The following is a 23,293-nucleotide window of genomic DNA, read 5'->3' as shown; positions in this document are numbered from 1 at the left end:
AGTGCCATTGTTAAGGTTTCTGATGTACTTACTAGAAATTATAATGATGCTTACAACAATATAACCACAGTTAAACAAGTCTGAGAACTCTAATGAGTACATGGTGCCATCTAGTGGCTTTAATCGGACATGGCACTCAATTAACTTCAACTGTTAAGACTCAGTGTAAATTAAAGTGATAGTGCACCCAAAAATGAAATTTCACTCAGTATCTACTCACCCCTGTGCTGATGTGAGGACTGAAGTGAACGGTGACCAGTTTTAAAATGTAAAAAAAGAACACAAAAAAAACAGAAAATGTCTCTATACTGCCGGTGTGGTGAAATCCAAGTGTCCGTAAGCCGCGTCGTTAAAATTTGACCCAAAATTTCCGCCGTGTTTTTAGCCTAAATGTCAACTGTAGCCTTTCAGACCTGATGCGCGTGCACACGCCTGAAACGGGAAGAGACTCTCGCCCAAGTGGCGCCACATGAGATATACAGGATCTCGCGATACCTTCACACCCGTGTTTACATGACGCGTTTGTGTACCATAAATGAATTTCGAAGTTGTCTGCATCTGTAGTTTTTGACCTACAGGTTTTGCATATTTCGTATGAAAACAAAATTATTTGGGGTATTTTTCCTAGTGGCGCTCAGTAATGTAGACAGTTGACTCATGGCATTTTTTAAAATGGGTGTCAGTGTAAGAATTTAGAATTTTGTTTTGCTACTAAATATGAGAAATTAAAAATCTTAAAAAAAAAATAGAAGCATTATAATTGCATCATGCTGTGGGCTATGCATCTCCTCCTTTAGGGCAGTAGAATATTTGTTTTTTGAAATGTCTATTAAGCAAAGTAGATCCATTAACAGGTATTTTTAACAGCTTAGTTTTTAAACAGGGGGAGGAAAGGTCTCAGATTGTTATCGTATCAGCAGATACTGAAAGTTGCAGTATCAAAACATGAAAAAAAAAAATGGTATTGAGCCATCCTTACATTAATCTGTGGGCTTGGGGAAGATAAAGCCTTTAAGTCAAAGGGCTCCAGTCAAGTGAAGTCACAAGTCACTGCCATTGAAGTCAATGTGGAGTTGCGAGTCTTACAATTGTCAATCTGAGTCGAACAGACTCGAGTCCACACCGATGATTTGAACTCTAATGATTTTGGTGATCCAACCAACCCCCGGACCAAAACTTCCACTTTCACAACATAAAAAAATTTATGTGGAAAATATCTGCTCTGAGCTGGCATCCTGAGGACGGGCAAGGCTTAAAGAACGGCAAAACTCAAAATTTTGTATAAATTCTAACATTTCATCCTCTGGGCTTAAGACTCATTTTGTCTACAAGTCATTTCCTTGTGCACTTTAAAGTCCTAAACACACAAGTGAGAGCACAAGAATAAAGAAATTAATTTTCTATTCTGCAGGAAAGTTAATGGTAACATTTAGCATTAGAAATACACAAGTTATTACAAACAAAAATGTTTATTACTAATAAATGGTGACACTAGCTGAGACTGTCCAGAAAAAAAAACTAAGCAGACATTTACTAACACAAAACATGGAAACTTAAACAATTTGCTCATTTAAAAAAGTACGCAGTAACAATTATGTGAAATCTAATCAATTCCCACCCCGTTACATCTCACAAATCTGTATGCTTTCAGATGTTTTCCATGTGGTTCTTTCATAAAGTCCTGAAGAAAGTTTGCAGGTAGTTTGTTTTCAGGAATTATGACAAGTTCAAATTCTCGTGGTCACTTGATTCCACATCAACAGTGGAAAATACTAAATGGGCCAATTTTGAGGGCACGTGAAACAATTTGAGTTATGCAGATGACCTTTAAAGCAAATTTAACATTTCAACATTACAAAATCAATGGATTGTGTGGCTACAAAAAGATAAATCAATATTTAAGTTAAATTTGACAACTGAAGTTTAATGCTACACCCATTCAACAGCTTGTTAATCTTCCACCCCAGAACCTGGAAGCATCAGAACAAAAAAAAAGTTACTGAAAACTGTTTTTATTTGTCAAAAAAGCTCCTTTACAGCGCCAAGATTTTCAACCTGTAAAGTCAGCAAACATGTAAAATACAAGCCTTACAATACATTAGAATCAAAACAGGTACCAAAAAGTACAGTAAAAATTACACTTCCGATGGAAATGTGGAGGGGAAGAAAAAAAGAACACCAAAGGGAAAAAGTAAAACCTAAAAATGATAAGGATTAAAAAAAAAGGAAAAGTTACATTTCGGATGTTTTCTGTACAAATGGTCTTCTGTCATAAAAGAGGTCGAGTCATGCCCAGTGTGTCCGTCCAGCTGTCGGTCTCACTGGATCACTGGAGTCCTGAGGGATCAAACACAAACTTGGTCACATTTTATTTAGATCTACAAGTTACTGACAGAAGAGCACAAAAGGTTATTTGTTGACAAGTTTTCTTCAACATGGCAACCTTTTAGAGGTTCACAGCTTAAAACCTTGAAGTCAAAAACATATTTCTCCTCTTGTTTTGCCCTGTTGCCGAGTTTTGGAGTTTCATGCTGAACCATTTTCTTTTTACTGAATTACACCTACAAAAGGACATCACTGTGCTGAAAGAAGCGTGCATCTACTCCTTGACAAGAGGTTACAGATCAGCAGAGGAGAACGCCATTAATGTTTGTATCCCATGCTGTCACGAACCTCATATCTTCGAGTAGATGCATGCTTCCTTCTGGCAGTGATATAGTTGGCATTCTGTGAAAACAACTTCTCACAACAAGGTCTGGATTATCTTGAGTTAATTGGGTCATAATTTCTGCAAAGAGACATTTCTGTTGCGTGTTTTTTATTTTTTTAGCACTTTGCCTTTTCTTAAATAATAGGGCTAGCTGGCTTGTCATGCAGACATGTCTACAACAATTCACCAAAACAATCTAGACAAATAGTACTACAGGTAATAGGAAAAATATGCACTCTCATGTTGGGACCTTCTGGGTCCCTTCAAAATGTGATTCATGTACACTAAGCTAGACCAAGCAAGCTCAGCATCTCTACTGTTCATCATTAAGGCTTGAAAGGGCCAACAAAATAATTTGGTTTGCAAGTATAAAATCTTTTTCTTGTGCATCATCACTGTTATTAAGTAACAACTTTAGAGTACTTTCTGTATATACGCTTTGCAGGTTCAGATAAATGGCGTTTATTACTCGAGTCCATATTAAAACCTCCACTATGAATTCAGATAGTTGGGGTTTCAGTGCCTGTGCTTACATGCACCATGACTGTGTAGAAGGGAGGATAGATATAACTGCTGCGTACCTTACACTACCATGTGATCATCAGTATGGCTTGTAGCTGGTTTGGTGTGCCCCCCGTCTTGGGGTTTTCCCGTAGTTGGCATTGCCCTGGTCTGTGGAAGCAGAGAGGACACACAGGTCAGGCGCACACACAGACAGACAGAGTCCCACAGGAGGCAGCAAAGACAGTGCTATTCACACTGCTCAGTGCTGAGGAATAATCAAAGCTTATTCACATTATTCCTAGAGAGCGTTACGAGAGCAGTTTGTGGTCAATCTCATGACTGCGTGTATAGAGTCAGAGTCATGATGTTGTTAGTTTAGGATTAAGATGGCAAACTTTGATCAGCTCCACTTATACTTGTACACAAGGAGGAATAATGTGTTGTAACCATAAGATAAACAGTTCATCCCTCTAACCTGTCACCAGCTGTGGTCAGTGAGCACAGGTTTTGGTTTCTCTCAAACAAACTAATACAACAAGAATTTGCCAAGAAATGGTTACACAACACTACTCATTCTGTGCTGGTAGGGGTATTTTCCCCCACATAGAAGAAAGCAGAGAGAGAGCTGATGCCCCCTGTTTCAAGTCCGTATATGCTAAGCAAGGACGACATCCTGACTCTAGCTCTATAACATACAGAGATGAGATATTTGTTCTCACAACTCTTGAAGAAAAACTAAATTTCTTTCCTTTCAAACAATGTTTACATTCTCAGTGACCAACCCCATTCTGTTAACCTCAATGCAACAGTTGAGCAATTTAAGTTACTAATTCACCAACACAATATACCAAGCTGTACAAGGATGCATAATAAATTATCAGGAAATTGACATTTATTATTATTCCAATTATGAAATTATAGTTGATAATACTGGCTATAATAGTATCTAATTTGACAGACTATGTCAAAGAATTAAATTTAAATTTTTAGGCACAATGCTCTGTTTTTATTGTAGGTGATGTCAGATTTGGTTCGGTCAGAGCTGCGGGATATAAGATCATCTGTTTTGGCTCACTACAACTTAACCTGTGAAATAAAATATTAAACAATTTGGCGTGAGCAGCGAGTAGGGGTGGGAATCTTTGGGCACCTGCCGATTCGATTACGATTACGATTCAGGGGCTACGATTCGATTATAAAACGATTATTGATGCATCTTTATGTATATTGATGCACTTTTTCACAAACACATTTCTTTTTGTCTCACTGAATAAGCATTCGTCACTTGCAATTTTTAAAAACAGCGCATTTGTAATAAGAATTCATTTCGATTATATTTTATTAAACTATTGGAAATATGTGCAAACTGGAAAGTACCAACAGTAGCCACTAGTAGCCGCAGCAACAGCAGCCTGCCGTCTCCCCGACTCCTCCGTCGGGTGGAATCGAGTTACGGCTTCTCATGTTTGTTGTGTTGCCAAAGTATTTTATTTTAGCTCGACACAGCTTACATATAACGTGGCTCTTGTCCAGTTCGCTTCCGCCGTCGACGTTGTAGAAGCCGAAGTGTTTCCACACGGCTGCTTTTAAATTAGAAGGAGCTGTTCGGACCTCATGGCGAGGTGGCTGCCGGTCGGCCATGTTTGTTTTCCGCTGTGCGCGTGTCGCTCCAGGTGCGCGTCCCAAAGTGTCCCGGCGATGACGCGTACCGCGCTTCTTAGTTCCACATTATTTAGTTATAAAGATTTTTTAACTGTAAAACTGTTTTTTTTTTTTAGATTTCCAGTATCAGTAACACAGTGCATCCATAATCATATTAAGTCAATGTGACCAAAAACTACATGATAGTGGCTGTACTTACTGTAATCATATCCGGGACCATATCCATAGTAACCAGAAGAGTAGTCATAGTTGCTGTAGCCGCCGTATCCACCATAGCCATATCCTTGGTTACCGTATCCCTGGTTCCAGTAGTTTCCGTAGCCCTGGTTCCAGCCCTGGTTCTGACCTGAGACACAAAGAGCAAAGGTCACACGGAGGCCTCAGTCTCAGCCTGAAAACTGTCAATTACAACTAAAGAAGGCTGAAAAAGAATTTAGTTTCTGCCAAAAAATTCTCTAAAATTAACTAAAGGTTGTGTGAGACACTTGGTGGTGTCCTTTTCCAAAGTGTAAGATGATGCCCTCAATTGTCCTGAGTCACTCACAACCCAAAGATGTTCAGTTTAGAGTAAAGAAACCACAAAATATCCATATCTTAAGAAGCTAAAATCTGAATTTTGTCTTTGTTAAACTTTATTCCTTCTATAGCAGTGGGTAAAGAGCCATTGTAGTGAAAAAGGACAATAGCAGACCGTGTGCAGATGCCCTTACCTCCACGCCCCCTTCCTCCCCGGCCTCCATAACCGCCGCCACGTCCTGCTCCATACTGCTGCTGCTGGTACACCTCCTTTGGCTGGGCAACCTTCAACTCGCACTGTGAATGAGACACAATCATGGATTTTATAACCGGACTTCAAAGACCCAGAAGATGTGGAAAAAGCAATGAAACATCCTGTCACTTGACAGTATAAAACATGCCGGCCTGAAAACTACATGCAGCTACTCTGCACAGGGTCCTGCACAAGACAGCAGGTTCAGCAGTGGATCACAATCTACAGTGGCAGGTTAGTATCACAAAGCACCTGAATCTGCTGAGATAAGGTTGTGTATGTGTGCATTACCCTGCCGCCCTGGATGGTGTGGTATTTCTTCTCCAGACACTTCTTGACGCTGGCTTCTTCTTTGTATGTGATGAAGATGAAACCCCTCCTTTTCCTCGTTTTGGGGTCGATGGGAAGCTCAATGGTTTCAATCTAGAAGGAGAAGAAGGGGGTGGAGACACAAGTCTGATCAAAAACACAATAGTTATGAAACTGACTAATGAATGTGAACATCCAATTTTCATCTAGCAGGTGTTTTCTACTGGTCACCTTACAGCAGACAAGTTCTCAAAACTCCTCTGCTGCTGAAAATTAAGTTAAACTTTAAAAAAAAAATCTTGCTTACATCATTATAACACTGCCTAAGTGATCACTGTATGTGACACTACCACACAGTATTAGAAAACAGAAAGTCAAGATGAGGCTTATTTTAGGAGGAGATTTTGCCTTTGACAGAATGTCTAATTAAGGAAAATATGTTTTCCTGTCCTCAGATAAACTTGTGACTTTGTTTCAGCCACTTCTTTATTAGCCAGTAGTTTAATTAAGAATAAGGATCAGGGATTAGATTTAACAAACATAGTGGTGTGGCAGTCATAAGATTAAAACTGACTAAATCACTTTCCTTTCAGAACTCTATAGTAGAGGAGTGCATGTGCCTAATTGTGAATGCTTCTCAAACTGCCCCCCTGTTCCATTGGACTTCAATTCTGAAGATCATCAGTGCCAGTGACACCAAGTGTCATTCCAGGCTGTTAAAACACTTTACTACGTCGTTGCACAAACAGGACTACACAGGGAGAAGTGGGGATCTACTGTGTTCCATTTGCAATTCCAGTGTGTTTTTCATAGATCTATCGAGTAAAACTGACCTCTCCAAAGGCCCCAAAATATTCCCGGATGGTGTCCTCCGTCGCCTCAGGGTTCAAGCCACCGACAAAGATCTTCTTGACGGGCTCCTTCTTCATGGCCATTGCCTTCTTGGGATCGATTGGACGTCCATCCAATTTGTGTTCCTTTTGCTCCAGCACCTGCAGATGCACACGTTATCATAGTTGGCATGGAGTGCTAACAGACAGCAATGATGCATCAAAAGCCTGGAAACTGGCAGCTGCACAGACACTTAATTACAGCATATGGAGTGAAACCAACATTCGATTATTTTGAGCAACACAAAAAACAGTACTAGTTTGTCAGTAGTCTACTGTAGGATCGACATGCACATTAAAATTGAATGTGATGTCACAGATTATGCTGACAAAAGCCTGCTATGTGGGTATAAAAACACTCTGCTCCAAATTCAAACCACAACCTTTCTGATAGACAGAGAATCAAGTTACCCAAATAAATTAAATAACCAAAAAAGATCTAGGTGTTAATCATGTTAGACTTCCACTGAGGCAGCACTGTGTCAATATTTCCCCAATCTGACCATAATAGAACTAACAGCAGGCGACATGCGCTGACTGACTTTAGTCATGATACACGTGAAACCACTGTCAGGGAACCAAGAGCACAGACCTTGTCCACGCTGGCGGGGTCTTTGAAGAGGACGAAGCCAAAGCCTCGGGATCGGCCAGTGTTGGGGTCGATCTTGATGGTGCAATCCGACACTTCGCCAAATTTACTGAAGTAATCCTTCATGTCCTTTTTAGTTGTGTCCCAGCTGAGACCGCCCACAAACATTTTCCTGCAAAGACAGAGGGACATCTGGCCGTTTATTTCTTATTCTTTTACACCAGTTACCACACAGGTAGCCTAACTTCTATTCTACTACATCTAGAGCACATGCATCATTTGTGATTTGGCATCAAATGTTTATTAGTCATTTTACTTGAGTCTCACCCAGTCCTTTCCCTTTTCCCTCTGCACTCAACTCTGACCCTTAACATCCTTACCCTCAGTTGCATGGGAAGTTCATGCAGTATTTTTTTTAGAAAGGGTCATGAACAAGACCAACTAGAAAGACTGACTAGTTAATGCTTTCCTATCTTACCATTAAGCAACAAGATTCTGGCATACAGTTTCACTTGTTGCCGAATTAAACCATGAATTTTGTTTCAAGACATTAAATTTCCCTGAGAACTGTCACACTCAACACGTATGAGCACCTTGAGTATTCAGTAAAAATGTAAACACTCACCCAGCATCCTCCTCCCCTTTGCTAGCATCAATTTTGCCTCCATCTGTGCCATTGTCCTGGCTGCTCTGACTGTCCTCTCCAACCATCAGCTCCTGCTCGGCTCCATTCTGGTCCTCCTCTCCCTCGTTGCCGTTCTGGTCTGATGTTTCCATGAGGAGAGTCTCAGCGTCTGCCATTCTGACGGTGGGTCTTTAAGAGACTGAGAAATGACAAGACAAACTTTAGAAAACTAGTAAATGCTGCAGAAAATAAAGTCACAAATAATTATAAGCACTGTTACACTTGAACAAAATTTCATTATGGCAGGACCATGTTTTTCTTATTTCTATTTTGTTTTTATTCAGATTATATACAGTTACTATTAGCATTTAAAAATGCTGAGTTCATCATTTTCAGTATAACTTTATTATAATATGGAGTATATGTCAGGGGCATGATTTAAGAGGGTCAGAATAGGCATTATAATACAAATACAACACTTTGTAAAGTTAATTAACACATCTGATGACAAAGAACCATTTTAGTATGATTTTATTTTATTTCAGTAAAGTGTTTTTCCACATACTGAGTTTTAGTTTCAGTTGAGCATAATATATGGTTAAGACAAGCCTTATGGAACAAAGACTGACAACAAAATTCAGAGACTTTTTAATAATATCTTTAACAGTAACTTCATATCCTAACTATTTTATTAGTTCAATTACTATTGAACTACTATTTTAAATCCCAAAAAGTAGCAAACTGGACTAATGATTATCAATTAATCTAACATTTTTTGCACTTATAGTTTAGTCTATATAACATCAAAAAGTGTGAAAACTGCTTAATGGAATTGATGCTTTCAAGCTGCTTTTTTGTTCACACGGTTGAAACGACAGACCCTTCATTTACAATCATATGACAATAAAAAGCAGCAAATCACTGTATTTAATATGCTTAGACCAGCAAATGTTTGACGTTTTTGCTTGAAAAATGAAACTTATCAAAACAGTTGGCAACTAATTTTCTTTCAACCGAGGGGCTCATTGTTTCAGCTCTGGCACATAGTAAAGATGGGGCAGTTGGGGGACCTTCAGGTCTGGGAGTTGCTTGGCTGCTAAGCCAACCTTGCATAAAGGGCGCAAAGGTAACTCATTTTACCACTAGCCAAATGCCTAGTAAATATTCTGTTTTCCTACAATTCAATAGATAATCATTATTTGGTTTTTGGCTGATATGTGAAGCAAATCTACCAACCACTTTCATGTCTTACCATTTGGTGGCTGGTGCTAATTTTGAGCACTACTTGCATAACATATCTTAATAAATGCAAGGACTAAATACATTAAACTTGCCACATTTAGCATTGGTTAACGTTACTTATATTTAGTTGACTATTATAGAAGATAACATTCAATGGATCACTGCGTTAGCTACTGCAAAGCTACATTAGCTGCTTTTGAAATGCTAACATTGTTTCTCTGCTGAAACAAAGCTTACTTTAAATGTTTTTAAGTTAACCGCTGGTATTTTTCATTTTCATGGTCATTACACTATATCAACGTCAAAATCGCGAAAGTAACGCATAATATACACTGTTGTATGATTACGCGCACCTGAAGACTTTGTAAGCTAACAAAAAGAGGCAACAACCGGCGTGTTTCTCCATGCTCAGTGTTCAAGCGGACCGCGCTTTGCATCGATGCCTCGGTAAAGAGTGCAGGCCCGGCTAGCAGCTACACAACTAAACTTCAAAGAAAAAGCCTTTACGGTACCAGTTAAATGCCAGTGGGTATAACAAACAAGACTCGAGAAATGTTCTAAAGCGCAGCGGCTTAACCTCTACTTGATTTGATTAATAGACCATTCATTCAGCGCTTTAACCGCGTTAAACGTGTGAAGCATCAATGCGGCTAACAGCCAGCTAGCTAGATTTAACCGTCCTGCTAATAAGAAAACACACAACAGATAAAAGCAGCGCAACGGCAGAGAGCGCGCTGAAATTAACCGCGGGTGAAAGGCATCGCTTCATCGCCATTAACTAAATTCAGAGATGAAAACAAGAAAATGTGCTTACTTTAAGGGGAAAATACCGGAGACGCCGACTCGCTGCTCAAAATGGACACTCTCCAAATTCGCCGCTAACTCGTGGCAACATATATACGACCGGATGTGAACCAGCGCTGGTGGACCCCGAAATGAGAACGTCTGTGATTGGACACTTTGATCACGAGCACGAATAAAGACAATGCATTATTGGTTGATTGGTTGGCGCATTGATGACAAATGAATACATCAGCCGAAAGTCCTTCCTGCTTCCTGTTCTCACACTGTCTCTGACAAATGATACAATCGATGCGTTATTATGTGTTTTTTTATGTTATATGACAATGGCTAATATAGATTTTTCTGTATGTTGCTCGGCGAAAAATAAACGCCTCCTTTGCAGCAAAAGTGAAATAATATATCGTGGGGTTTTATTTGTCTGCGCACTTTCAGTTTCAGAAGCAACAACAGAGCTAACAGAGTCCATACTCCGGCGGACACATGCGTACTGTTAAAGATGGTGTTTTTGTTTACAATTGTAATAAACTAACTCTAATTATAATGTTTACATACAAATTAATTAAAGTTTTAACAAAAAAGGGTTAATCCTTTGTTATTTGCACTCATGCCAGTGGTGTTTCACACTGCAATTGTTGCGATGCCCTTATCACAACTTAAAATGCGTTCACTTAAAGGGATAGTTCACCCAAAAAAATAAAATTCAATCTTTATGTCGCACCTTCATGCTGACTGAAGGTCGGGTTTAGTTTTTTAGTTCACAAAACATTGCTGGAGTTTCACAGGAAAGCAGTGTTGCAGAATCTCTCAATGTAAGTGAATGATGACCAGTTTTCAGACGGGAAAAACAAACAAACACGAAATACTTGCATGCTGCTCCAACATACCGTGTGCACACCGTCACGCCACACAAACCTGGTTCACACCGTGTGCACGCACACATGAACGTGGCCCCAAGCTATGGATCTAACCCTAAAAACATGGTGTAAATGACATCATACAAGTCTATTTGGCATGCTGGGCTTTAGGAGACCTTGATTACACCAGACGAGCAGTATGGAGGTATTTTCTGGGTTTGTTTTTTAACATTTGAAAATTGGCCACCATTCACTTACACTGTGTGGGAGATTCTGCAACACTGCTTTCCTTTGAAACTCCAGCAGTGTTTTGTGGACTAAAAAAATAAACCCAACCTTCAATCGATATGAGGATGAGTAGATAATGACTGACTTTTCTTTTTTGGGTGAACTATCCCTCTGAAGGGAAAGCAATAGGAACAAATTTCACTTCAACAGGGACAAGACTGAGAATGTCGTGAGCAGAAGATCTGCAGTCAGAGTCTGCATTTGAGTTCGATGTCCTGCAAACCATGCTTTCTATGTGAAGTTGACTGAAAATTAAAGAGGGGGAAAACCAAATAATTAAAAGGGGCAGTTCGCCCCAAAATCAAAAATACATGTCTTTCCTCTGGCCTGTATCTAGATTGTTTTGGTGTGAGTTGCAGAAAAAGGATCTTACTCTTAACAAAAACTTCTGTCTCTGCAGTGATCCTTATAATGTTGACTAACAATCTGAGTCTGTCAGTGGCAAAACTCACGGGTGTATTAATGATTCTTGCACTCCACTTCGGGGAGGTCCTTCAATTGTGCACAGCGGTTCACTGTCACTGAGACACTTAATGGAACTGAGCCATAACTACTGTTATTAAATCCACCTGTGTTTTTCCTCAAAATGCCTGCTGTGCAACCAATCCACCGATAACAACAAGCGACACTGAATCCACCACTGTAAGCTGATCAGCTGTTTATAACTGTCAGTTGTCTGTCAATGTAAAGCTAAGCCTGTTATCCTGAAAACAAAAGCCCACTGCTCTGAAAATGCACACTCAGTTTAACCGTTATAAACATCTACACCTTTTAAAAGGTTATTAATCATTAAATCAGTGACGTTATGCATTAATTTCAGCTCTAAACGGGCAAACAAAAACAGTATTTCTTGTCTAGAATGGAAATTTCAAAGGAGTAGTGTTGTCAGAGATGTGAGTATTTCAGCTTAGCATGTTCTCCTTAATTTCTGATGACATATCACTGTCATTTTATGATTTATTACAGAAAATATATTACAGGTTTCTACTTTTATACTCAGGGTCATATTTCATCACCACAGTCTTTGAAGCTTTGGATCAGGGTTGTCTCCCACATCACATTTTTTTTTGTTTAAAATAATCTCTTCCATCCTTTTTCTGTCACTGTATGTCTGCACATAAGTTAGCTAACAGCAAAATGTGTTTGTCTCTCTAAGTGATGAGGAGCTGTGATCGGCAGGGTGATATTTAAACTAACAGTAACTTATATTTGAATTTATGCATTCTCTTTTATTTGTGATTTTTTCAGATTTTAAAAAATAAGCTCTGGAAATAACAAAAAACCCTTACAAATATTTTTATACAGATATTTGATTGTACCATTGCCTCCACAGTCTATTGGATGACAGTCTGAGGCCAACTGGTTTAGAATGGCTACGTTAGCAGACGCACATTTATGGTGTGTTATTGCTGATAAGGATTACATTGCAGTCTGTTTTGTGGCTGATGCTGCAGTGGTCTCAGTAAGTACTGGACCAAGTTCAAAAATTTGTTTTCTAGTCACTTCGACATAAAAACATGTGAAAATGTGGTCCAGGTTGAAAATATTGATTTTTTTCAGTAAGTGTATGCGGGTGAATCACAACCCTAACTGCAGTAAAAGATCTGGGCTCTGCAGAACCACCAGAGTTTGAAGGAGAGATGAAGCTGCATCAGGTAACACGGGGCTGAAATGAATACATGTTCAGAGCGCTGTGGTGACATGAAACACAGCAAAACTGGTAAATCCTGGCTCTCAGGGCCGAGTGTTTACTGCTGCCACTGACTGCTTCACCCCAGCAACGTCAACCGTACCTGCCAGCCAGGGGCAAGTCGAGGCATGACCTGAGACATGGACACACACACACACACACACACACACACACACACACACACACACACACACACACACACACACAGTGAAACGTAGCTGTGGAGACAGTTGTGTTTCTCCAGCAGTGGTCACTTGGACACAGAGTGGCGAGAACTGCAGCGGCTGCAGGTAGGATCACAGCACTCATCCATCCACAAATATACACATCTAATTTCACTTATTTCATTTATTTATCTATTTTATAAGGGAAACACATTAATCAACATTTCTGTAAATGCACCAGTAGTTCTGCTGTTGTTTACATGACTGCAGACATTTTTTAAGTTTTGTTAATCTAATCAATCATGGTGATGGACAGAAGTTTCAGAGGAAGAGTTTACTTCACTGATGTTTGGATGTGGAAGAAGTCAGGATCAGCCAACCAGAGTTTTGCTTCCTTGTCTTCCTACGAATGTGATTCAGCATCATGAACATCAAGTTATGTTGAAAACAGGAATAAACATCTAAAAATGACTGAGTGGAGCATGGTAAACTCTTGAGTCATTTTATTGTTCTCTTTTATTTTTGACAAACATTGTTAATAATTAATATGTGCTAATTTAACTTCTTAAAATGTCAGTTCCGTATAGAAAAAAAAAGACAAATCTTGGCCTATTGTGTAGGAGCAGGAATGTGAGGGCGGGTATGTTAGAATGAGAAAATTTGAAATCTTTTTTTTTTTCACTAAACATATTCTTTTGTAACAGAACACTGACATTAATAGTTAAAATAGGGTGGAAATGATCCTGCTGAAGTCAGACACCCCAGTATCTGACTCCTTCAGGATTTGGTAAGTTACTTAAAAATTTATTTAATTTAATTCATTAATTTTTTGTTGCTTCTTAAATTCAAATTTCTGCTTTTAAGTTGCTTTCCACTGAAATTTTGTTTGTCCTTATTGCAAACAATAGATAAAATATAAAGCATAAAAATGTAATTGTAATGAAATGGCTGGATAATTAAAAGAATAAGTTTGTTGAAGCATTTCTTGGCTGGAACCATTAACTTCTAGTTCCACAAGCTGTGTGTAAGTTCAGAGTATTAGTTCTCATCTATGCATTAATAAAATAAAAGTGGTTGTACTATGGAGATAACATCAATTTAAGTAACAATTAAAAAATTATACATGCCCTTTACTTTGCTATAAATCATAAAATGTCAGAATTGTACACATTCAAATGGGCTCATCTTGTAAACAATCCCATATGAACGCACCATATTGTGCACAGTTACCATGACAATGAAACTCTACCTTTAAACGGTGATTGGTCCCTTACCTTAGAAATTATTTTACATCTAAACTAGTTGGGTTATGCCCAAAACAATTGTGGTGCAACAGCTGATTTAGCTGATTATAAGCTAACTAGTCATCCTAGTTACTAATTGTTACTATTGTCGACTTTATACCTTTACTCAGGAGAGAACTAGGTTAGCTGGAGTTTCAATGGTTGCCTGGCAACTGAAGTACTCTAGCTCATATACCTTTATAAAACATTGTTTTTGCACTTCAGTTTTTGTACAGATTAATCAAGTGAGATGTAACATGTTCAGTGAGCTTTAGAAATGCTGACAGATGGACTTTGTTTCTTTTGGACAGAGCCAGGCTAACAGTTTCCCCCTTTTTCCAGTCTGTGTGCTAAGCTAGAATTACTGGTTGCTCAATATAGCTTCAAATTTACCATACAGACATGACTGGTATCAATCTTCTCAGAAAAGATTTTCTCTCTGGGAGGACTTATTTCCCAAAATAAGCAAATTTATAAAAAAAAAATTTTCTTCACTACAGCTGGGTCTGAGTCACCTGACCAGATGCTCCAAAACCACTTCAGCATAATTTCAAGTTAAATTGGTGAATTAGTAGCCCATCTACAGCAGTGTTCCCCAACCCTGGTCCTCAGGGACCACTTCAAATGATCAGCTCGTCATCAAGCCTCTGCAGACGCCTGACAACGACCTGATCATTTGAATCAGGTGTGTTGGAGCAGGGAAACATCTAAAACATGCAGGGCAGTGGTCCCTGAGGACCAGGGTTGGGGAACATTGATCTACAGTGTTTGTCATTTCACAGAAGCATTTACTGCAGTGTTCCCGACTCCTGTGAATGTGATTGGGGTTGCTGTATAGGCAGTGTTGTTAGCTGATTGTGCAACACACCAATCACTAACTACACTACCGGTACAACCACCACCACGCACGACTCCGACTTGTTACCCTCCAGACTGAGCTGCATTTAGATGCATGTCTGAAGCAGAATTCATAGAACAAAAAGCACCAAAAGCCCCAGAGGCTACAATATATATACAAAACTATTGTCTATCAGAAAAAAGCCTTTATGACCACATAGAATTTACACGATATGTCCTGTTTTGCAGAATTAAAATTTCTCTCAATTGCAAAGCACTAACTTTTTTGGCCTTAGGAAGAGGAAATGTATGTTTGGTTACACTAACCTGCTAGAACATCCTGATGCTGAACCCAGACATGAAATAAAAGAGGAGACACCTTAGAATAACCAGCAGAGCTGACACGGACGCATTTATTTCTTTTCAATGACAGTTCAATGTTACTTTATTCACACTTACGTTTAGTTTAAAAACACATTTAGAAGGGAAATTTACTTAAAATACTTGATTTCATAGTTTAAAAACATGCTTAAACAGCATTATTTTAAATCATTGACACTTTAAATCATGTACGAATAATAAACTCTTATCCTTTAAAGATAAACTGTCCCGAAATGCTTTTTTCCCCTTGAAAACAGGGTCTCTAGTGCTTTCATCCGGCATCATGGCTGCCGTCCCAAGCAGTAAACCCCACTGTGATTCGAGGCTGAAGGGTCGGCTCGCTCTAGGATCGGGATTTGCTGACCCAGTGGTACTTGTCAACACGAGGCCCAGCGAAGGTGAACGTGGGTCGATAGGACTTGAAGGCTTTCTGGCCGGAGAACTGGGAGGTTGGAACAGCTGGAGAGGCGTGAGGTGGGAATGTATCCCCAGCAAAGGTCTTCCGCTTCTCCCTCAGCCAGGTCTGAGGGGCACCTGAAGAAAACTCACTGAACTGAGGACAAGAGGACAACGGGTTACAGGACAGACACTAAAAAATAGCACAGTCAAAAATTATTTAGCTCTCAGCTGGGCACAGGCCCATGGGCCCCAAGATGACAGGGGCCCCCAGCCCAAAGCATGTGTTTGAGAAATCACACAAACTACAGAGACACAAAAGTACCAGAAAGACAAACTAACACAAATGGAGACAAAAAAAAAAAATGACAGAGACAAAAAGTACTGTAAAGACAAAGACTACAAACAGACTAACTACCACAAAGAGACGAGGCTACTTACAGGAACGCAAAAGTATAAGAAACGCAGAAAGACACAAACTGTCTTGTCTCAAATCAGTCCAATCTGTGTCCCAGTTCTTGCTAGACAAATAAAGATAATGCTTTGTGTTTTTTGACCTACCCTGTAGACACTGTTAGGGTTGCTGACAGTCGGGATGGTTTTGGGCTCAGGGTTGGTGGGTGGGATAGGAAGATGGCAAATTGATGATAGGCTGCAGCTACTCATGCTGTTGTCTCCGGCCCTCTCCTCCTCCTCTTCCTCCTCCTCATCTGAGGAGCTTCCTGATTGGACGTCGAGGCTCGCCCGCTCCACGGCGTCATGGATGCGTCGGGAGAATTCCCCATCGAGACGCCGATAGTTGTCCACCACTGAGACGCAAAACGGAGTGCTGTGTTCACCGTACCTGCAGGGAGAGGGAAAAACAAACAAACAAACAAACATCTGACAAAGAAATAAAAACACATTTTGTAAAAGTACATTTTTGTAACACAGCTTCCAGGTGAACACTGTCAGCTGCATCAACTCACCTCTGATCATGAGCATCATAGCTTCAGTATTTGTCATATTTAGCTAACCTGACTTTCTCCCAAGTAAAAGAAGGACCGATGGTACATTAATTTAATTAAATTAGTGAGCTTTATCAACATGTTTATAAGTTTTTTGCATCTATTAACAAATTAAAATGCAAAAGGGATGTATGTGTTGGATTTCTTGGCCAGGAGCAATGATCCTTGATCTGTTGTCACTGTGAGGTTGCTAAGCAACTAGTGGAGAATACAGGAAGTCACATCCAAAGTCAGCGTGCTACTTACAGAAGATGGTGGTCGACACGCCTCCAGTTTGCAGAAGGAGTAATGGTATAGGGAAGGTGCTCCAGACAGAGTCAGCAGTATTTAAGCCACCTTAAAAATCTGTTAAAGCGAACTCTAAAGCCACCAGACTCCTTTGGCAAAAAGTAATCTTACCTCAGGAAGTGTTGGTGATTCACGTCGGATGATTGGACCCAAAATTCAGTGGATATTGAATGACACATTCCAGAGTATGATGGTTTTTGATTGATGGCCAGAAGGTGGAGCCAGTGGTGCCATGCTTCAAAATGCAGTGCATACATGTATAGAAAAACTGTGTGCCAAGTTTCATCTCATGTTAAATACAACAGATTTGTAGAAAAATGTTACTTAAGTGTGTAGAATTGTGTGAAAGCACTGACGAGGTCTGGCACGTTAAGTGCATCAGGCCACGCCTTCAAAAGTTTCAAAGTACAGACAAATAGTAAGGAGATATAAAAAAACAAAGTCTCAGGTTTTGTTCAAGGTCCTCTACTTATGTTTAGTATCAAATTAAGTGAAGATTCAATGAAATCTTTCTTCTGATCCTTGCAGTTCATGAATTATTAACCAAAAAGTAAAATCCTCAGAAACTGAACACCTGGTGGACCTATTGAACATGTTTTGCTTCAAGATGAGCATACCTTCATGTGGCACTTCTTTACCAGATACAATGACTTTAGCATGTAATGTAATGAGTTCTTGACAAATATGGGCGCACTCAGACGGTCATCGAAGGGATAAAAAAAAAAAAAAAAAAAAACTCAGAAAAAAAATGAATCGCAAAGGCAGCAGTGGACCAGTAAATCCTGTTTTCTGCAAGGCAAAATGACTTTTTTCCGTGGCAAGGAGCCTGGTGGCTTTGGAGAGGCCGATATTTGGCTCATAGAACAGCAGTTTCCCATCAAAACTGCAAGGTGAAGCGGTGAAAATGTTCTCAATATAGCGTACGCTTGAAATGATTTTTTTTAATATTTAGCTAAAATGTTTGCTGACCCCGCCCACAGCAGTACACTGTTTAGCTTCCTACACCAATAATAGTTCAAACTGGGGACGTGCTGACTGCCATCTCCTGCACCGACTACAGATAATTAGCTCTTACAACCCCGCTTCAACAAATCCCAATTATCCTTTTAAGTGTACAGACATGATCAATGTCTGCTGACGATAGCTTCATATTTAGTGTAAAGGACATGAACGATATCCTCTCATAACTCTTGGCAAGAAAAGAAACTTCTGGTCTCAGTTTGGGGGATTATCAACTGAATATCTGAGCACAGAACCAATGAAGAGCTTCAGTTTCCAGGCGAACACTGAACCTGTGACCTCTGGTCTCAGCTGTACCTGCAGGACACCTCTCCAGGGTCGACCCACACCGTCAGCTCCTGGGGAAGGCCCAGGTCCTCGTAGCGCACGGCGCTCCGCTCGCAGGCCTGCTGCAGCACTGGGTCCTGCAGCCGCACACGGTTCATACGCAGACACCTGAAGCACACAGCAGAAAACAAGTCTGCTTCAGTAATGTTAGATTAGAGGACTTTCAGCTTCACAAGTCTCTGACAAGAAATGACAAGTTTAATTTCACTGGGTTGTTTTTGCAGATAAAACAAAAACCTATAGTTCTATCTGCAGATGGCTAGCATTTGTTTTATTATCCAGGTTTTAGATAGATCTGGGAGATTTCTGCCTCAACACCAGCTGTAAAAATCACAAAGTCAGTTCACTGACTGAATAATGTCTGTTTTATAGTAGGTGGGACTCGGAGGTCCGACGATACAATATTATTGCTAATATTTAAATATTTTATTTATACACTTATTTTATTAGTTTGGCTTTTTATTAGTGCTTAGATTTGTTTCATTCTGGTTGTTTTGTGTCACCAGAATCAGTAGATTTGTCTGAGCTGTTCATGAATGCACCACAGAGTTGATTGAGTTTTATTCCCAGGACCTCAAATACAGATGTTTTGGGTTGTTAAAAAGTCCTGAGCACAAACTTCTGAGTGGGTCAAAAGTGATGATCAAAAGTTTATGCACTCTATGCATTGTATTTTTTTTAATGTTGAATATTGCTCATTTAAAAGAAACAAACCAAAAAAAAAAACTACAAAGACTAGGTTTACTGACCTGTAGGCCTGTCCCTTGGTTGGTGCGTTCGGGTGCCAGTGGTTCTTGTAGCTCTCAAACAGAACGGAGGTAAGGGCAGCAGCAAAGCGCTCCCTGCCTTCATTATCCAGACAGCCGTACCTCTTCACCAGCCGAGCCACAAAGAAAACAGCAGCAGCAATCTCCTCCTTCATGACTTCACAAACACCCACTATCTGACCTCTACAGCCAAACTCAAACCTGTACTTTTAAAAACCCGCACAGAGATTTATAAAACACGTGTAGGGAGATCCTACTGTTTTAGGAAAAACAAAAACAAAAAAAATCACATAAAACTAAGAGGACAAACTGGAGTCCAGTCGACTTAAAGCAAACACATTTGCTGCCGGAGCTCTAGAGAGAACTCAGCTTTGGTTTCTGATGCTGCTACGCCAATAAATAACATACAGAACATCTACATGCATCTAAATGTGTGTGTGAAGCAGCAGCTTGTTCAGTAAAAGAAACCTCACACACATCAGACACAGAAAGAGTCACTCCGCCCTCAGTTTCTCATGTGGTTTAATGAAGACACACTTCAGCTGTGTGACAAGCTCACACACCTGAAGCTGGTTCACTTAATGACTCTGTATGTCTGTGTGTGTGTGTGTGTGTGTGTGTGTGTGTGTGTGTGCGTGCGTGTGTATGTATGTATGTGTGTGTGTGTGGCAGTATATGTGCTAGTGTAAAAAAAATAGAGTTTGCGGAAAGCGTCGAAAACCACAGAAGTCTGTGATGCCACAGTTTCCTGGTGCGCTGGTGTGAGCAGGGTTAGGAAGTCTACCTTTAACTTTTCACGCTGCATATTTTTAAGGATCTAGTTTTAAGTGAAGTCCAGGGTGTTATGAGTCACACTGCACTTCTTCCTGACTTCTTCTAGACATCTTGTTGCAGCTCCTCGTGGTGAAATATTCTAGATACTACAAATCTTTAAAAATTCAATGCACCACTTTTTGTAACCAATACTGATTGTTTTTTTAAATGGGCATGTCAATAATAACTGATCAGAAAAGACAGAAAAATTATAACGCACCTTCCATTAATAACAAATGACTGCAAAAGCAAATATGAGTACATTCTTTATAGAAATACTATAATAAAAAAACATGATAAAATAATTATCTTTTTTGTTCAGCCTTCTGTCAGTTGTGTTGTTTTAAGAGGTTACTCATGATGCTGCTTTATCGTTTCATTTTATTTTATTTATTTATTATTTGTTACCTTTATTTAAACAGGTAAGTCATTAAGAACAAATCCTTATTTATGATGTCTGACTGGCACAAAGAAAGAGACTCTTGATCGAACAGGGAGCTTCACGTCGAGGTCTGCCTGTTTATTTCACGTTATCCTTTACATGTATTCCACAAACACTTCTCCTCTCCTGTATTGAAGACATACAGTATATATTTGTGACCAATGATGAAACAGTTCTCCTGTAAGTCAGACCATCGCAGTGTAGGTCTACAGTAGTGGTTACTGGTGTTTATCAGGCATTTCCTCTATGCACATTTTGTAAATCTGAAAAATATTGTATAACATTTCTTTTTTTTTTCATGTTGCTTCTCCAACTGGCGCTCTCTTATAAGACACTGCGAGGCAGATTAGATTCTTTCCAAATCTCTGTCATCTGCTTTTAATTATCGAAGAGCTCAAACCAGTTAATTAGTCAACTGACAGAAATGATCTTAGATTGATCATGTCGGTAACTTTTCAAGCAAAAATATTTAACATTTGCTTCTTCCAGGTTCTAAAATGTGAGGATTTGCTGCTTTTCTCTAACACATCTATATAAACTGTCAGATATCACTTTGTGCTCTGGAGAAGTAAAATGGGTATTTAGTTACAATATTCTCTCTTTTTCATAAGAAAGAGAAAAGAATCTGCAGTAGAACTGCAATTGATTAGTTAATTGATCAGCAACTTTTGATAATTGATGAATTATTTTGAGTAATTTTTTCTTTGACAGTAAACTGAATATCTTTATGACTTTTGGGAAACAGATGAAGATTTTTCACCATTTTCTGGATGAAATAACAAACAAACAAATCCAGAAAATGATTAACAGATTAATCAGTTATTAAAAAAAACAAAACAAAACAAATATTTATAGGTGCAACTCTATTCTGCAGATTCATCAACAATAAAAATTAATACTGCAGCTTTATTTTTTTTATTTTTCATATTGTCCCTTTTGGTTATAATTCTATAGGCTCCATCTAAACTGTGTATTTCTCTGTTTGGAGGGGATGAAGGATGTTTCTTGGCTTTCCTTTACTCAACAGCTCCATCCTGTGGTGACACACAGACACTACACTACAGTCTGTTCTTTTATCTGTCTTTAAAGAGTCTGAAAAATCATTCAAGTTAGGATTACATGGTGCCTAATTTGCATATTTAAACATTAAATTTCATTAGATTTACAATCAAAAAAAAACAAAAAAAAAAACAGTCATAATGTAAATAATCAGCTGGTGCTTTATTCCTAAAAAGATGGCAGTTTTCTTACTGGCTGGCAGTATTTCCTAATTTAGTTAGAGTTAAATGAGATATCCACAATCCCCTCGATAAAAACCTTTGACTCAACAAAATGAAACAAGAACTTTGAGATTTATGATATATAATGTGTATAAATAGCACTTATTTAATTTAATTATAACTTATTTGCATATTTTAACATCAATTTCAGAAAACTGTCTGAACATAAATAAGCAGCTGGGGAAGTTTCATCAAGATATCGCAGTTATTTTTCAATTCCTTTAAATATTAAAATCCAGGAGACAGAGAAGAAATAATCACATACAGAAACAATCACAGCATATATTTTATTTAGGTGAACATTGAATTTATATAAAGCCAAACCCATTCTGTCAAAGAAAAGAAAAGAAAAAAGTCTTAAAACTTCCACCATAAAAATTCATCAAGTGAACAAGCGTAAAGGTTATAGACAGCAACGACACACCAAAGTGCAAATGATAAGTGGAAGTTAAGAGAAAATTTACAAAAATATTTATAATTTTCATCTCCTGTCAGACGGCCACACAGGTGCAGACTTGTCCACTCAGAGTATTTTAGAGTCAGAAGGATGACATTTTTACTGAAGCCTCCGAAGGACCTTAACAGAAGTGGGTATAACTGTTCTTTAAAAACCCACATAAAGTTTGTTAAGCAGCCGGTTTAAATGATGAATTATTCTGTGTAACTGAACAATCAAACCGATAAATAAGTCCAAAGGAAACTTATTTTTCCTGCAGATTCTCAGGCTGCGATCAGGAGGAATGATGTTGACTGGCCAAAATACAATATTAATTTAATGGCTGATATCATCTTAATTTTAGCAGTGTAACAGTGATCTGTTTTGTTCAACGGGAGACAAGGAAACGGTGCTCTGGGTAGGAGAAGGAAAAAAAAAAAAGAGTACACCAAAAAAAGATGGCAAGGAAAGTTATCACATGCCTGAAGAGAGAGTGGGTGCTTAGATTGTAAAAACTGCAGAAAAGTGTACTAATATTGAGGTAAAACAAAAGGTTAAAGGGTTTAAAGATGGAATCAGATCCTATGGCACACACACCTGGAGAAAACATTTTGAAGAGAAAGAAACTTCTTTCTTTCTATCAACCACAAGTTCGTAAAGATAAAACGTGACACAATCATGAGCAAAACAAACAAAAAAGCCACACGTGCTCCTCTTTTTAACACAAAAACTTACATGTTTTAATTAAAGCAAAGCTTTCATATCAGGTGTGTTCTATGATTTGGACCACAGAGCAGTTTTGTGGATCTTTATTTCAGTTATTTCTTTGGACTATGAGGAAAACACAAGGCTCGTTCAAAAAACACACTATAACACTCTCCAGTTCAGACTGGAAATATTTATGTGGCGTTGTTAA

General features: G+C 38.9%; 2 protein-coding genes across 2 annotated transcripts; both read right to left on the bottom strand.

The window, feature by feature from the left end:
* Positions 1–1,996: 1,996 nt before the first annotated feature.
* LOC146319442 (heterogeneous nuclear ribonucleoprotein A/B-like) lies at positions 1,997–10,272 on the bottom strand. Its single transcript, XM_084730040.1, has 9 exons — positions 10,115–10,272; positions 8,059–8,257; positions 7,437–7,605; positions 6,788–6,946; positions 5,937–6,068; positions 5,587–5,689; positions 5,076–5,222; positions 3,292–3,382; positions 1,997–2,337 (listed from the first exon to the last, which is right to left on the bottom strand). Exons 2-8 carry the CDS (start codon positions 8,232–8,234, stop codon positions 3,312–3,314), a joined length of 957 nt encoding a protein of 318 aa, XP_084586166.1. The 5' UTR covers positions 8,235–8,257; positions 10,115–10,272; the 3' UTR covers positions 1,997–2,337; positions 3,292–3,311.
* A 5,328-nt stretch (positions 10,273–15,600) lies between these two features.
* On the bottom strand, positions 15,601–19,879 carry btg4 (B-cell translocation gene 4). The gene is made up of 4 exons (XM_084730039.1): positions 19,389–19,879; positions 18,610–18,747; positions 16,559–16,841; positions 15,601–16,154 (listed from the first exon to the last, which is right to left on the bottom strand). Exons 1-4 carry the CDS (start codon positions 19,559–19,561, stop codon positions 15,945–15,947), a joined length of 804 nt encoding a protein of 267 aa, XP_084586165.1. The 5' UTR covers positions 19,562–19,879; the 3' UTR covers positions 15,601–15,944.
* Between the last annotated feature and the right edge of the window lie 3,414 nt (positions 19,880–23,293).

This window comes from Lutjanus erythropterus, chromosome 11, assembly GCF_056507025.1.
Source record: "Lutjanus erythropterus isolate fLutEry1 chromosome 11, fLutEry1.hap2, whole genome shotgun sequence".
In the NCBI taxonomy this organism is placed as follows: domain Eukaryota; kingdom Metazoa; phylum Chordata; class Actinopteri; order Lutjaniformes; family Lutjanidae; genus Lutjanus; species Lutjanus erythropterus.
Note: the sequence above shows the minus strand (reverse complement) of the source record. Positions and strands in the feature narration are given on the sequence as shown.

Excerpts from the sequence above, each read along its gene's own strand:
- LOC146319442 (XM_084730040.1), bottom strand. The coding sequence starts at position 8,234 with ATGGCAGACGCTGAGACTCTCCTCATGGAAACATCAGACCAGAACGGC. Across the intron at positions 7,606-8,058 it reads AAAGGGGAGGAGGATGCTGG|GAAAATGTTTGTGGGCGGTC; the intron begins GTGAGTGTTTAC and ends CTGTCTTTGCAG. Across the intron at positions 6,069-6,787 it reads ATTTTGGGGCCTTTGGAGAG|ATTGAAACCATTGAGCTTCC; the intron begins GTCAGTTTTACT and ends TTCTCCTTCTAG.
- btg4 (XM_084730039.1), bottom strand. The coding sequence starts at position 19,561 with ATGAAGGAGGAGATTGCTGCTGCTGTTTTCTTTGTGGCTCGGCTGGTG. Across the intron at positions 18,748-19,388 it reads ACCAAGGGACAGGCCTACAG|GTGTCTGCGTATGAACCGTG; the intron begins GTCAGTAAACCT and ends TGTGTGCTTCAG. Across the intron at positions 16,842-18,609 it reads CCTGGAGAGGTGTCCTGCAG|GTACGGTGAACACAGCACTC; the intron begins GTACAGCTGAGA and ends CTCTCCCTGCAG.